Source organism: Saccostrea cucullata, unplaced genomic scaffold, assembly GCF_032062105.1.
Source record: "Saccostrea cucullata isolate Sc308-1 unplaced genomic scaffold, CSIRO_AGI_Scuc_v1 ctg3483, whole genome shotgun sequence".
NCBI lineage: Eukaryota > Metazoa > Mollusca > Bivalvia > Ostreida > Ostreidae > Saccostrea > Saccostrea cuccullata.
Window position 1 is genome coordinate 113,495 of NW_026922108.1, and position 16,274 is coordinate 129,768.

Sequence of the window (16,274 nt, forward strand, 5' to 3'; positions counted from 1 at the left end):
TTAATCTGGTTTTTATTTCAACCTAGTGATTCTACTATAAATAAATTTGTGGAAAAAAAATTATGTCAAATCGAGAGAAAGGCTTGGTCATAAGATTTATATTCTGGGACAGAATAATAACGCATTTTTATTGGTATAAATTTACTTCCTCCTATGTTGTGAATTGCTCTTCTGTGAAATTATTTTTAAAGGTTAGACACTTGTCGGTGCATGTATATGCACTGAAAATGTTCTTTCAGGAAGAAGTCAGTATGTATACATGTTAGGCATTCCACAGATACAAAGATATCAAATGATAACTAGTCCTTCAGTTTTAAAATCAGGTTTAAATTTTAAAGTTCTTTTGTTGGTATTTAAAAGGAAATGCTGATGATATATATTTTTTAAATTTTTGTATGATCTTTAGATGAAAATACATTGTGAATGCCTTGAACATAAATTACAATTAAAAGGACGGGCTTTTAAACGCCACATGACCTAAAATTCAATGAACTATCATTAAAAAATAAAAATATCTACACGTAAGTTTCCTGTCTTCTATTTTCCATATTCATTGAAGCAAATATATTTTAGAATATCATTTTTTGTATGTAAAGAGTGTTTTGTAGAGGAACTGTCATTACCATCAATATTTCCGATTCACTTTGAGATGCCATCTTCGAAGCCCAAATAAACGGTACGATTTTCTAAAATGTATTTACTTTTATCTAAAGTGTCGGTTTTTACACCGTGATATTAATTTTGATTTTGAGTGATTTTTGAAGAACAAAAACTATAACAAAGAGATGAAGGAACGAATAATAAAATAGTTTTAGCTGTGTGGTTCACATTTGATATTGGTTTAAGACTTGTGAATTCATGTACGTAAACATAGCTAAAAAAATAAAAAATTTTCAGATATTAAGGGGACGAAGGATATAATGGTCACGTGACTCAGTTTAATTACGTCATAATCTCTGATAACATATGTACAAAACCAGATTGAAACCACAGTATTTGGAAGGAAAAAATGACTGTTTGTTGAGTTCACCATCTTGTATAAAAATATCTAAAAACATTCAAATTTTCTCGCAAATATTTTCAAATTACGGAATAGATTGATCCACTCTTCTGTTTCCCTACACTGCGCGTCCAACGACAAGCTCCAAACAGCTCAGTATTACGTTACGCTACAACTCCATATCAACCGTTATTCGTAGGGCACGAAAGTAGTCCCGGAGAATCGACACTGTATGGAGTTTGGTCCAACGAGTCGCTGACGTCATAGTGGATCTTAGTACAGTAAGATTATATACAAGGTAAAACACGGGTAGTGTAATATCATAAAAACGGGTCATGATCAGTACATGATGGGATATTTTATTAATTACAGAACACAAAAAATATTTTTTACATGGCTGTTGACGAAATATATTGTAGTTATGTCTTACTTAGCTTATTTCGAAAATTTTGTGACGTCATAGTAGGGTTTTCCCGTACTCGAGAAATAAACATGAAACGTTTTTATCATGCTCATGTCGTGTTTAACTATGCCCTGTGCAATATTGAGCTCAGTTTCACCAATCGATATTTTTGCAGTTAATCAATAACATGACGAACTTGAATTTCGACGTAATTTTTCAAATATTGAATGATAGGATTTTTTGTAAATTAATTTTTTTGTCGTTTAGATTGTCTTAAAAAGAACGTAATTTTCCGTCTCCAGATGCGGTGTGACAAAAGAATCTTGCTTTTTCGAATTTTTAACCCTATTCATACTCTGAAATATTTTAGAAGACGAATGTTCGCTGACATATTTTTTATCTATGCTGAAAAAATTCCATTATGGACCGAGTAATGGACCCAGAATACGGAGAATCAAAACTTCACTCAGACACTGTGGGGCATAGTATTTGTCACGCAATATCTCAGAAATAAATCTAGAAACCTATTGATATATCTACTTTAAGGCATGTGGGACATACTAAATAAGAGATATACAAAATATGAAAAAAAATTGAATGACAGGTATTTTTTCAGGTAAAGGTCCTTCATCCCCTTAATTGGTCGATCATGAACATTCAACTTTTTGCTCTGTTTATCTTCGTTGGCGTTTTTCGATGTCAAAGAATCGCCATGCTTCAAGGAGATATACATCTTGGAGGGTTGTTCCAAATATTTAGTGACGGGGAATGTAAGAATGATATACAACCAATGTCTGTTCGAAACTTCGAGGCTGTGAAATGGACACTTAACAAGCTAAATCAGAATCAATATATTCCAGGAATAAAGCTTGGTAAGTACATGTCATAAAATATATGGAGATATCTAGGAGTACTCGAGCTCAAATGCGCATTAAACATAAAATAGGAGCGGAGCAAACACGGACCTCCAAAACATCAAAAGTAAGATCAGGAGCATTGGAGGGATGAGCATCCCCTGTCGACCAGTCAAAAAAGTTAAATGACTGAGTCATCAAGAGAAAAATAAATCAGATTCAAAAGATTCCAAGCTCTTTGTACCACAGTAGATTATTACATTAAGAATGAGGAATGAAAATGAGAATCATAATAATAATAGAATAACACTATTTGTTTTTATTTCTTCATAGGGATAGAAGTGTTTCCAACATGCAATATTCAGGGAAGAGCTTTGGAATACGCAAGTAGAATAATCAACAGGAGGTTTACGGAACAAAAAGATGAAAGTGTGGCGCCTATCATAGGTAAACATTAAAAAATATTCAATCAAACAGGAAGTCCTGAGTTTATTTAAGAAATAAACAGCAATGTTAAAAAGTTCTCTGGGAAATGAACTTTTAGTTGGTCACGAGATCAAATCACGTGAAGCCCGAAGGGCTTCTCAGTAGATTCGATCACGTACCAACTAAAATATCATTTCGTGAAATATGGAGTGAAAAATTCTCGAAAGAGAGGATAAGGCCATCTTAAAAATAATGTTTGCTTGCCCTCTCCTGACTCAGGGTAAAATTATTGAGTCGGTAGGTAGGTGGAAAAATCTTTTTTTTTTCCAGAAAATTTCAACATATTTGTTGACGAGATGTGGAAAAAAATATATAAAAAAATATGTCATGTCCTGATACGTAAAAAAAAGTTTTGAGTCGGGCTATTTTAGCTGGTCGGGAGAGGGCAACCAAACAATTTCGTAAAGAATTAGATGGCCTAAACAAATACAAACAATTTTCCTGGTCATCGCGAGCATATTAGTACTCTTTGGAAAGTTTAAGTTGCATTTAATAAATATATATTATTATAACAGTAACTTGATCCGAAGGGTCGTATCACGTCGAGTTGACAGGCGCGGATCATCAGCGCGGATCGAGTTTGATCTGATGATCCGCGCCTGTCAACGAGACGTGATACGGCTCTTCGGATCAAGTTACTGTTATAATGATAAATTTATTATATACCCCCTTATAACTAGCTAAATATAGCAGAATAAAACTTAAGAGATCAATTGCATAATAACAAGGGACTTTTTAACGCGCAAGAAAAATAACGTCATGTTTTTGCGTACTACGTCATCAGTTTCAGAGAGTGGTGATATGGATTCCGAAAACCACAGTGTGGTGATCCGGAAAATTGGATAAAACTCTGTAAAATTAACAGTAACAAAAACAAGAAAAATGATGGGTATATAATAATTTCGTTTTTCTTTATCATTATTTCAGTTTACTTAAACTTTTTTTATCACTGCTAAAACCATCACATATGAGGTGATAATGGTTATGAGTTTATAAATAATTGCACATCAATATGACAAACCCTCTTTGTTTGTATACTTATAAAGGAATAATCGGTCCAGAGTACAGTGGAGAAGCTGTAGACACTTCGTCATATATCAGTTCACTGGAAAAGAATTACAAAGTCCCACAATCACTCTTCTCAGCAACTGCATCATCTCTAAAAGACGGCAATAAATATCAAAATATACTTAGATTGGTCCCTGATGATTCCAAACAAATATTGGTAAAACTGATTATTTTTTCAATTTAAAATTAAAATGAAGTCGTAATTTTTTTTATTTCAACAAAATATGGTCAATGAATTATAAAAATAGAGAAAAATTGAATGGATGAAGCAGAAACATAAGACGTGTCTGAATGACTATCAAACATGGAAGCCAAGAAAGAAAACAGATACATGTAATTGCTAAGAATTTATTTCATATAGTAATAAATATTTTTCTACCAATTGGTTAAGAGCATTTTAACACAATGCAAAACATATTTCAGAGAACAGGTGATTTTTTTAGGAAAGAACTTGACATTTTCTTTAACAAAAGTGTATTAAAGGATATATTGAAGTATGAATTAGAAACCACAAATTCTTAAAGCTGACATGAACTCTTAAAAAGGCATCAATTTTCATCTTTGTACGACTTATTACATTCCTGTACGCCCTTGTCCGCCATATTTCTTTGATTCCGCCATATTTAATCCAAAAATTTTGGCCACCTGTACCTGTTATATAAAGCCTCGCACATTTGTTTCACTTGATTGATTTTCTAGCTTTGCTGTCGACATGTACACATCTCCGATAGCATATAGTAGTCACAAATCCATAAATTGACCAATTACAAATTTTTAAAGTAAAAATCCAACAAAAACGTGAACTATGCAGAGAAGTAAATTATTTTTGAATGCATGTGCATTTTCAAAATAGAAAAAAACAACAACACGGAATACATTCATGCATACCTGTATGCAAAAACCGTTTGGATATCTATGCCTGTAGGTCGAGAATACGCATCGAACGCAGTGATAAAACATTTACCTGAATACTGCTATCGTTACAGGGATGTGCACATGTGGAAAGAAATATCCTATTTTACTTTTATTAAAATATGCATCTCAGAAGTCATGTAATCCATTGCTAACTCTACAGTCAAAGAAAAGTGACCACATAGCACTTGGACACACGTGGTCCACGACGATCAGTTTATTTGGAGAGGGGAAATTTCAAAGGTGGAAAGTCACTAGCTGGTATTTTGGTTGATTGAAAAAAAAATGCAAATTTTTTTTTTCGCAAAAATAGATATATTTACTATTGTCTGTAAATATAAATATGAACAAAATTTATAAACATGGCTTAACCACATCAAATCTATTTTATTGCATGCATCATTACGAATCTTTCATCTGTTGACGAGATTTTTCATTTGAAGGGATGGTTGGGGGTGAAAATGCACAATAGTCTCCTAAATTAAATAAATTAAACAAACATCTGAAAAAGATCAGATAATCATTACGATCAATTATTTTCAAATACATACTGTATAGTGGCTTTATTTTTAAAAATATAGACCTAATATAACTTGATCTAAAGTTATTTATAATTTTTTTTACACTATAAACGAGTTTAATTCTTTGGTACATGAATGATCAAAATAGAATTAATTAGTAGATCCAGATGGGGCGAATTCTGAGGGGGTGGGGGTGGAACCCCCCTTTATTTTCGTACACACACAGAGAAATTTTTTCTGTAATTTAGATATTTATGCGTCGAATAATTTAATTGATAAAAAAAACTCTGCCCTTTCTGCTCGGTAGATCTGTAAATGTATGCAGATTTGCTTTCCTCCGTGTACCTTCACAACCCCGCCAAGGACTCTGAATACCCATAATATGCAAGGAATATTCCAGCGATCTTTAGCTATACCATTTTAGGGCCATCTCCAGAAGTAATGAACTTGTAGAAGTATGCATAACATATTCTAAATCGAAAAAGGTTTAAAATGCTCCCATAGTATGCAGATGGAGGCCTGGGGGCTCACTTTTTCGGAGGATAATCTAGCTTTTGCTGCAGTTTTAAATAATATTTTGATTTGAAAGCCCTCACCACATTTTTTGTTACCGGAAAATATGCAGTATTGTACCAAACAGAAAGGTTACAGGAAGCTCCCCCCCTCGATCTATCACTTCCAAAAAGTATTTTTAAGGGTGGTTAATAGGTTTTGTTGTTGTTGTTATTTTATTATTTTTTTTAATTTTTATTTTTTTTTTTTGGTTATGGTTTTGATTTTATTTATTTTTGGCTTTTTAACTGCTTTTGGGGGCCCCCTTCTCATAATGTAGCTAAGGACTTGAAGTGGCCGTGGTTTGATTCTTTGCTAATGAGTGTGGGGGCACCGACCTGGAACCCCCACCCCCACCCCCGCTTTTCTAAACTGGCTGGATCCGCCTCTTTAATTGAATGTGAATTATATTTCCTGACATAAAATTTTAATGATTAAAAATAGCCGATTATAATGCCACATTCTTACTAAAATTAACTTTTAAACTTATTCCTCTTGTCTAAATATTTTTTGTCCAGATTCCTTGCCTGAGAATTGAAGGTAATTGAGAAAGTTCACAATGTTCCCATTCCTATGATGTAGATTTCACTTTTTTCCTCTTTCAATTTCTGCGATTGGTTTAATTTTCTTGTCAAAAGTAAATTATTATTTCAATTTTTGAACAAGTTTCGACAATCGACATCCCTGCCTGAAAAAAAATCCTTCATCTGTCTCTAGGGTTAATAAATGGAAGAGCACAAAGTGCGTAGAATTTTATACCTAATTTTGCGCTAACGAATGGTTACAAGAGAGAGAGAGAGAGAAAGAGAGAGAGAGAGAGAGATTTTAATGATTCGATGAAAAAAAAGACTAAAAATAAAAATTATCCATATTGAACCAGGTTTCAAGTATCCCTACCCCAGTTTTTAAAATTAATCTCCAAAATATTCCTACAGGAATTATTTTTATTTTTGAAAAAGCTAGACTGTCAGACAGGGATAATGAAATCTCGAAATGAAAGATTTCCTGTACTACATAATTATAAAACAGCCACATACCTCAAAATGTACATACTTTCTGGTCGGAGTGAGACAATAAAAAATCTCAAAAATGGATTTAGCAAAAATGTCTGTCTTCCACGAATATTTAGGTAACGGTCATGTCAATTATCCCCCCCCCCCCCCCCCCCCCCCAAAAAAAAAAACAAAACAAAATGCCTAAATGTCATTATAAACAGGGGATGATCTTTCTTTCTGTGTGTTAAAGAACCTACAGATGTACAAATAAAATTTTGTGTTCGGGTTAAATGCTTTTATTTCTTGAATTAAATAATTACCGTATATCAAACTACTCGGTCTAGATTTGAGATTACACATGTACTAAAATAATCATTTACAACTGATAAAATAATTTTGCGATGCAAAACAACTGCAGACCATATAAAATTTTTATCAAAACTATTGAGAGACAATTTTCAGTAACACATTATGAAGCAATTATAAATAAATTTTAGTTACAACCCCCCCCCCTTTCAGCCGCGCAAATACCAAATAACTTCTCTTTCCACTTGTGATATTTTCCCTGACCAAAATCTGATCAGCACGGACTAAGTGTTTGGATGTGCTAGTCTGTACGGAGTAATGACAGTGTGTCTACTAACTGAGCTTTTTATGGAGTTTATTTCTTTTTTTGTGATGCATATTTCAATAAATGGAATTCAGGGTGTATATCACTTGACTTGTGCACATCTTCGAACCGATGCAGTAACCTTATTACCAGGTATGGGTACGTTTACAGCGTTCGACGCATTTTCTCGATATGCATCAATTGCATAGGACCTGCAAATCAAAGACGGTGGTTGTTTTGTTCCATTTAAATGATAATAATTTCAAAAAAGTGTTTGCAGATTATACTGCTTTTTATTTCAAGTTTATTCTGCATAAATTGGCGCACTGTAAAAATACGTCGTATTCATGCATCTAGATTTCTCTTCCAAACTTGCATTTTTTTCTTTTGATTCAAATCAATAATCATTCAGAAATATGCTTATTATGTTGTTTATTTTGGTTTTGAAATGTCTTCATCACCTCATGTGTTCTATTATGCTTTACCATCGGAGATGTGCACAAGTCGACACCCAAGCCAAAAAATCATTCAAGTGTAACGAGCGCATTGGGGTATATATCGTTAATCGAGACAATGTATCTGAAAGAAATATGGCGGAAAACGGCTATAGTTGGTATGAAACAAGTCGTACATAGATGAAAATGTTGCGTATTTAAGAATTCATGTCAGCTTTAAGTTTTGATAAAGATTTCTATTCGTTATAATATCAATATTAATTTGAATGATTCTGAATAAAACTATATAAATCTTATAACATTAAATGCTATTTTTGCTAAATCATAAAAACAAATAAATAATATTACAAGAAATCAAACTTTTTTAACGAATTTAAATGAGAATCAAATAACTGAAAAGATTTTTATATTTGTAATTATAACGAAATTAATCTCTTTTAAAGGAATTCGACAAATATAGTCATTTTCAAATTTATATATTTTTCTCTAGGTCCTATTGTTCAATTGAACTAAATGATTTTAAATTCGGTATAACAAAACATTGATTTAAAAAAAACAATTTTAATTTGTTAAAATGTGATGAAGAACAATCATCCAGATTCTATGCAGAGAGATCATACAAATCTATCTTTCTCATATGACCTTTAAAATACTAATTGTGACCTTGTAAACTTAAATTGTGCATTCTCCTGTATTTTGTTGAAAAGTCGCAGAAGTCACCAATTTTCAGTGGAATTTTCTTTCAGATACATATAACAGGCATCTCCCAGAAAGATTATGAGAAATATGATTTTTCAAAGAGTTTTACTCAACATGTCTGAAAATTAAAGAGGGTGAGGGCTGTGGACAGTATTTTCTTAAAGAAAATAACCTTTGAAATTGGACATTTTGAGGCTTTTTCTATTTAAAAAAGAGAACTGCATGAAAATTATGACGTCATATTTTCGGAATCGTACTTCTCCATGCCATATTCTTTCCTGATTTATCATAGTCATATACTGAAGATTTCTTAATTTTTGCCAAAACTTATAATCGCGAAAGGGTTTTCCTACGTCAAACTGCAATTATAATAACTAGAAAGTCTGCTATTGCAAGCAACAGCTTACTAGTATGTCGCCCCGAACTGAACAAATCTTTCATTTTTTCTCATCAATAAAACAGTACCCATTAGCTAAGCTTGGAAAAACCATCAACTCCTATCAGTACTCTCAGTACTTTGATTTAAAAATTAAAAATAAAGAATTTTCACTTTCCCCCTGTTTCCACGGAGACTATTGACAATTTGCAATTTTTAAATGCAACACGCACAATGACAGATACTAATCAATAAATAAGTAAAGTTTCATTACGAATGTTCAAGGGACCAGAGAGAACACTCGCGCACAAAATTCGTCGCTTTTTGCAGGTTACCGTGGCAACGGTAGCCATTTTGAAACTGAATGACCACCTGGCACAACTTAAACCAGTGATCCTCCTTTAAGGAAAATTTCAGGAAGATTGTCCTAGCCATCTCCGAGAAATCGCCTGGACAACAAAAACATGCTTACAATCGCAATATGTCGTCCACGACTTCGTTTGGGACGACATAATAATTCGCGAATGGACGGTTGATCAAGAGATTTTATATAGATGTCATCATCCTAAAAATAAAAGCGATAAAATTTATTTCGCGAGTGGTGCTTCTCGCGAAATAACACGACAATTATTTCACTGGTATATTTTATGAATCTACAGTACTCAACTAATATTTAAGGCCAGTTTTAAAAATTTTGAAAACACATTTTTCGGTCACAATAAAGCTAAAACTGTACATTTTAAAAATATTTTGATAGGTTCTAAGTGTGTTTCCTTAAATATGCGTATTATTTACAAAATGTATGTTTTAATTTTTTACTTTTTCATGGGGATATCTAAATTTCGTCATCTGATTGATCATTAGGATAAGCACCTAATTTTTTCTGTGTATTTTTTAAAAATTTTGTGTTATTGTTTTTGATTTCATCGTCCAGATCTGTATAAACTATAATTTTTTATTGTATCGAAATTCTAGGTCATCATATCTCTGTTGCAAAAACTGGAATGGAACTACATTGGTGTCTTTTACGAAAACAATACCTATGGAGTAGGCAACTATGATGAATTTAGGATGCAGACTCAATCAAGAAAGATATGCATTGCATACGCTTCAGCAGTATCTATGGAAAATGGTCTTGTAAATTCCCAAGAACTTCAAAAAAGTGTCGAGTCCGTGATTTTTCATACTGAGAGTAGAGTAACAGGAGTAGTAGTATTTGCGTCCACCAAAACAGCCAAAGTGTTTCTCAATGTTGCCAACAAACTCAAAGATCAGTACAATTTTCGACTTGGAATGATCTTTTCTGAGGGGGCCTCTAATATAGATAAAGTGACTTTAAACCAGTATCATGTAGCAAAGGGTTCTTTTTTCACTAGTCCTCCGCGGTTGTTCTTTGAGAGTTTTCAGTTACACTGGACAAATGTTATGACAAACAAAACAGTTTTTAATCAGGAAGTATCATCTAATCCGTGGTTAGGGAAGGTTGTCGATAAGTTCATATCCTGTGATATTCAGAATCCTACCTGCTTGATGCCAACGTTTGCTGACGTAGATTCTGTCACTGGTGATAATGTGTTTGAGGGTTATGCAATTTTGTCCACTATCATGCAAGCCAAACTTCTCAAAGACCTCCAAAGAGAGGAATGTGGAGAAACAGAGGGTTTGTGCAGCAATCTTAATAGTACTTTGTGGTTCAATACTTACAAACTTGTAGAAAGAGGCAAAAATACAAATATAAGTCTCAAGGAAGAAATGCCTGATGGTTTACGACAAAACCTAGGAATAACTTTCAATGGAAGAACTGAAGCTAACATATCAGGAAATTTGGATGAATATGAAGTTTACCATTTCCGAAATTGCATTCTGAAAGGTCAAGAAATGTGTTTAGAAAAGGTAACTAGAACGAATGTATCTATAATAAAAAGCACCTCTCTTTCATAAAAAGGGCTTTTGCACGTGTATTGATGAACAAGCATAGATTCTAAATATTTGTTTGTTTGTATGTTGCTTTATGTCCCTATTGAGAATTTTTCTCTCTTATGGAGACGCCACCACTTGCCGGTGGAGAGATGCAAATTTTGTCCTTTACTTGGCACTTACGACCGTTGAGCAGTGAGGGATCTTTTTGTGCCAGCATATACTGCGACACGGAACTTCGGTTTATACTTTCTCATCCGAAAGACCAGTATCCACGCGCACATTATGGTTAAAAATGTCAAGTGCCTGTGATTCTCACGTCTCACAGAGAGATTCGAATCCGCGACTTAAGGATCAACTCCTTACTGCGCGACTTTATAGCAGACGCTCTAATCACTGCACAGCGCCACTCGGCCGACTGATACTACCTTCGTAATGGTAAACAGGTTCGAAATATAATTTTTGGTATAGCGACGTCTTTACATGAAAATGATTGAAGCCAAAATGAACATATAAATATTCTAAATATTTAATGCCTTTATTCAGACAGGAAGATAAAACAATTCACTTTTTGTTTATAGGTTGGATGGTACAACAATTTAACGTTAGATTTAAAAACAGACCTATTGAGAGATTACACAAAGGACGAGAATGGCTTAATTTGGCCGGATATTATAAAGGCTCAGTGTGATAATCAGAAGAAATGTGAATCTTGCCGAAATAGTAACTTGGCAAATGACGTTATTTTTCGAAAAGGGGATTTGTATGTTGCTGCAGTGGTTCCTGTATATAACAAAGACATATACAACCTTATGGAGTGTGGTGATATTCGTACATCGAATGGGTGGGAGGTTGTGGAAGGCATTCGGTTTGCAGTAGATACGGTGAATGAAAAGCTTGGCAGTTTTGCTAATATTTTTGGAGGAAAGAAAATCGGTTACGTAATTTTTAACAGCTGTAATCAGCCATTGCTGATTCAATCAAAACTCCTCAACTTCTTCAGGGAAGGTCTACATTTATCAGATGGTTCTGTAATTTCTAATATTTCAAATAATACCCTGGGATTTGTTGCTGCATATGGCAGCAGCAGCAGTATAGCGGCAGCTAATGTACTTCAAGAATTTAATTTACCTCAGATCAGTTACGCCTCTACTGCTGCTGTTCTAAGTGACAAATCCACCTATAAATATTTCATGCGAACGTGTACTCCGGACGACAAACAAGCTATGGCGATGGTTAACATAGTGAAATCACTCAATTCTTCGTACATACAGATTATCTACAGTGAAGGAACCTATGGTGAAGGAGGAAGGAATGCTATTGTACGCGCAGCTAAAGACATGAAAATATGCATTGCGCATGAAATCAAAGTGAAAGAAAATCAATACAAAAAGATTCGTTACGATCTTGAAAACACTCCGTATGCTACAGTTGTCCTCCTGTTTTTAAGAAGTCATGTTGTACAGGAAGTTATGGCCGAGCTACACGAAACAATAAATCCTTGGCCATATCTTTTTATAGGTTCTGAGGCGTTTGGAACTCGACAAAGCATAATAGCTGGTAAGCATAAACTAGAAGGAACCATTTCATTGTCACTCCAAATGACACCTGTGACTGGGACATCTATGTTTGAGAAATATCTTCACGATAGACTTGCTGATAACGATGATATTAATCCTTGGACAAAAGAGTACTTTGAACAAAGAAATGGTTGTTTCCTGTCTGGCAGCTTTAATAAACTCTCTGCTTCCCAGTGTATGGATATTGAGGAAGAATTTAACAACAAAGACTATCAACCAGAACTATGGACCGCCTTCGCTATAAATGCCATGTTTTCTCTTCTGCAAGGAACAAACAAATCTTTTGCTGATCTCTGTGGCAGCCAGTCCTCTACTTTATGTCAAAGGTATCGAGATTCTCCACAACAGGTCTACGACATAATAAAGAATGAAAAACTGGTGATTGATGATAGTGGGATTCCATCCAAAGTTTTTAATGAGAATGGTGATGGTAATATAGGATATAAAATATATCAAGTCCAGAGGAAGGCCTCAGATGCCAGTCAACTGATATTTGTTGAAGTACGTTTTCTATTTCAAGCAGCTATTATAATATGTTATACTTTCATGTACATTACTTGAATCTGATTCGTCGAGAAACATTTGTTTAAAAACACTATTACCCGCTGAATAAATGAAGCCACGCCCTCCAGCGTAGCAACAGTCAATAGTGCTTGACGACGGGTGATCTTCCAAAAAATAGCGACTGCGCAGAATTTATGCGCGCACGGTTCACTGTTACATTTATTTGTATAAAACATTCAGTATAATATGATAAATATTGCATGTAGTTGAGTGTAACATTGAAAATTTTCACCCCAAGAAAACCATTGCCAACCGAGGCGCAGCCGAGGTTGGCAATGGTTTTCTTGGGGTGAAAATTTTCAATGTTACACTCAGCTACATGCAATATTTATATACTGCTTCACATTTGGATGTTTTACCGATTATAGATGATAAATGCTAATTAACAACTAAATTGTATGACAAAAGAGATTACCAGCTTTTCCAACGCCTACCTTCCATATTAATGTACTGGTAGTAATGTCCCGCGATCAAATGCATATGGGATTATGACCTCAAACTTATTTGATTCTCAAGATAATGCTCTTGTTTTAAACAACAACAACCTCGTTTAAAGTTAACATTTCGAACATTCTACGGTCATTAAAACGATCTTATGAGAAAATTTAACCTAAATTTGTGTCGTATTTTGGCTGACTTTTCAGTCTTTGTTTATGTTCTGTTTACAGATTAGTATTCTTTGAAGGTTTTATGAGATCGAGCACTGTTTTTTTTTAGCTCACCTGAGCCGAAGGCTCAAGTGAGCTTTTCTGATCACATTTTGTCCGGCGTCCGTCTGTCTGTCTGTCCGTCTGTCTGTAAACTTTTCACGTTTTTGACTTCTTCTCAAGAACAACTGGGCCAATTTCAACTAAACTTGCCACAAAGTATCCTTTGGTGAAGGGGATTCAAGTTTGTTCAAATGAAGGGCCAAGCCCTCATTCAAGGGGAGATAATTGGGAATAAATGAAAATTTGGTGGCATATTTTAAAAATCTTCTTCTCAAGAACCACTGGGCCAAGAAAGATGAAACTCATGTGGAATCATCCTCAAGTAGTGTAGATTCAAGTTTGTTCAAGTCATGACCCCCGGGGGTAGGGCGGGGCCAAAATGGCCGATCAAAGTTTTACATAGGAATATATAGGAAAAATCTTTAAAAATCTTCTTCTCAGGAACCACTGGGACAGGAAAGATGAAACTCATGTGGAATCATCCTCAGGTAGTGTAGATTCAAATTTGTTCAAGTCATGACCCCCGGGGGTAGGGCGGGGCCAAAATGGCTGATCAAAGTTTTACATAGGAATATATAGGGAAAATATTTAAAAATCTTCTTCTCAAGAACCACTGGGACAGGAAAGATGAAACTCATGTGGAATCATCCTCAGGTAGTGTTGACTTAAGTTTGTTCAAGTCATGACCCCCGGGGGTAGGGTGGGGCCAAAATGGCCGATCAAAGTTTTACATAGGAATATATAGGAAAAATATTTAAAAATCTTCTTCTCAAGAACCACTGGGACAGGAAAGATGAAACCCATGTGGAATCATCTTCATGTAGTGTAGATTCAAATTTGTTCAAGTCATGGCCCCCGGGGGTAGGGCGGGGCCAAAATGGCCGATCAAAGTTTTACATAGAAATATATAGGAAAAATTTTTAAAAATCTTCTTCTCAAGAACCACTGGGCCGGGAAAGATGAAACTCATGTGGAATCATCCTCAGGTAATGCAGATTAAAGTTTGTTCAAGTCATGACCCCCGGGGGTAGGGCGGGGCCAAAATGGCCGATCAAAGTTTTACATAGGAACATATAGGAAAAATCTTTAAAAAATCTTCTTCTCAAGAACCATTGAAACAGGAAAGATGAAACTCATGTGAAATTATCCTCAGGTAGTGTAGATTCAAGTTTGTTCAAGTCATGACCACGGGGTAAGGGTGTGGCCAAAATGGCCGACCAAAGTTTTACATAGAAATATATAGGGAAACCTTTTTAAATCTTCTTTTCAAGTACTTCAAAGCCAGGATTAGTTATATTTGTATGGAATCATCCTCAGGTAATGTAGATTCTTGTTCGTTCAAATTATGATCCCTTTGGGTTAAAATTTAAGCCCCCCCCAAACTTAAGTTAAATTTCAGGTCTGATCTGATATGTGTTTTTTCTGAGCTGATGTGCTCAGGTGAGCGCTGTGGCCCCTGGGCCTCTTGTCTTTACCCCTTTTCATTCTACTAAATTAGATAGGCCGATATACCTTAGATGAGGATGGATATTCAGTATATGAAAGGATAATAAAAGATCCATTCAGGAAGTTGCCATCAAAATGCCCATCCCTCAGAGTGTCAAAAATGCATGAGACAAATCAACAACCAATCTTTCAGTCCTTCTTCAAAGAGGTATCCTATATCAACTTCAAATCGACATTATGTTATCATGATGGAAAAGAGTGTTTATCATTGTATTTCAAGCTCATTTACGCATCCTTTCTAATGTAAAATATTTATTCCATACTTTGACATTTAAGATATGTATAATTTTCTTTCAGCGAAGATAATTCCATTTTGCCAGTGGTTTTTGGTGTCCTCTTTGGGTTAGCTGTGCTAGCATTGGTAATAGTTAGCGGAATATTAATGTAAAGCCCGTCGTGATTGCGGAAAATCTTCAGGTAAGGTCTTTAAAATTCAGAGGTAGGGAATCAAAAACGTTTTACTGGTGGAAAATTGGAGAACTATACTTAAACGCATCAAAACATGCATAATAGTACACGTACATAAACATAGAATTTTATAGCTTTTTTTTAAACTTTCTTCTTCTTGTCCTTATACCGTTATTTCTTTTAAGCGATCGGAAAAATCTTATTGCATTAATATTTGTTTGATATCAATAAATTGAGATTTATTTACATATTCATATCAGAAGATGACCCATACCTCAATCCAAGATTTTCGACTTCTCCTGGGACAGACTCGAAAGATTCCGGATACTCTGCGAGTCCAAACATAGTGGGAAATCCTCAAAGTGCTGAAAATATATCAGATCTTCAGACACAAAGACAACAGTACATGAAAAATGCCACTTACCAAGGCGATTAATAGTTGGATCTTTGGTTCAACATGCTAGACTCAATTTCAGATAACTTTGGAAACAGGCAGCATAAAAAAGAATTTCTTTTTTTAGGAGAACATCAGAAAAAATATGACTTGCATTTATCTTAACCAGATATAAAGGCGCGGGAGGAGATTTGGGCAGTGTATAATTTCAGCATACATATTCGACACATTGGTTATTACGTTCAATAAGAATGTTATTTGGAT

General features: G+C 34.6%; 1 protein-coding gene across 1 annotated transcript; it reads left to right on the forward strand.

Moving 5' to 3' along the window:
* The first annotated feature begins 2,115 nt into the window (after positions 1-2,115).
* Positions 2,116-16,052, forward strand: LOC134261195 (uncharacterized). The gene is given in 9 exon segments (XM_062743641.1): positions 2,116-2,275; positions 2,591-2,704; positions 3,790-3,968; positions 9,907-10,824; positions 11,430-12,929; positions 15,201-15,286; positions 15,288-15,356; positions 15,506-15,592; positions 15,902-16,052. Coding segments are annotated over 9 exon segments (3,264 nt in total).
* The last annotated feature ends 222 nt before the right edge of the window (positions 16,053-16,274 follow it).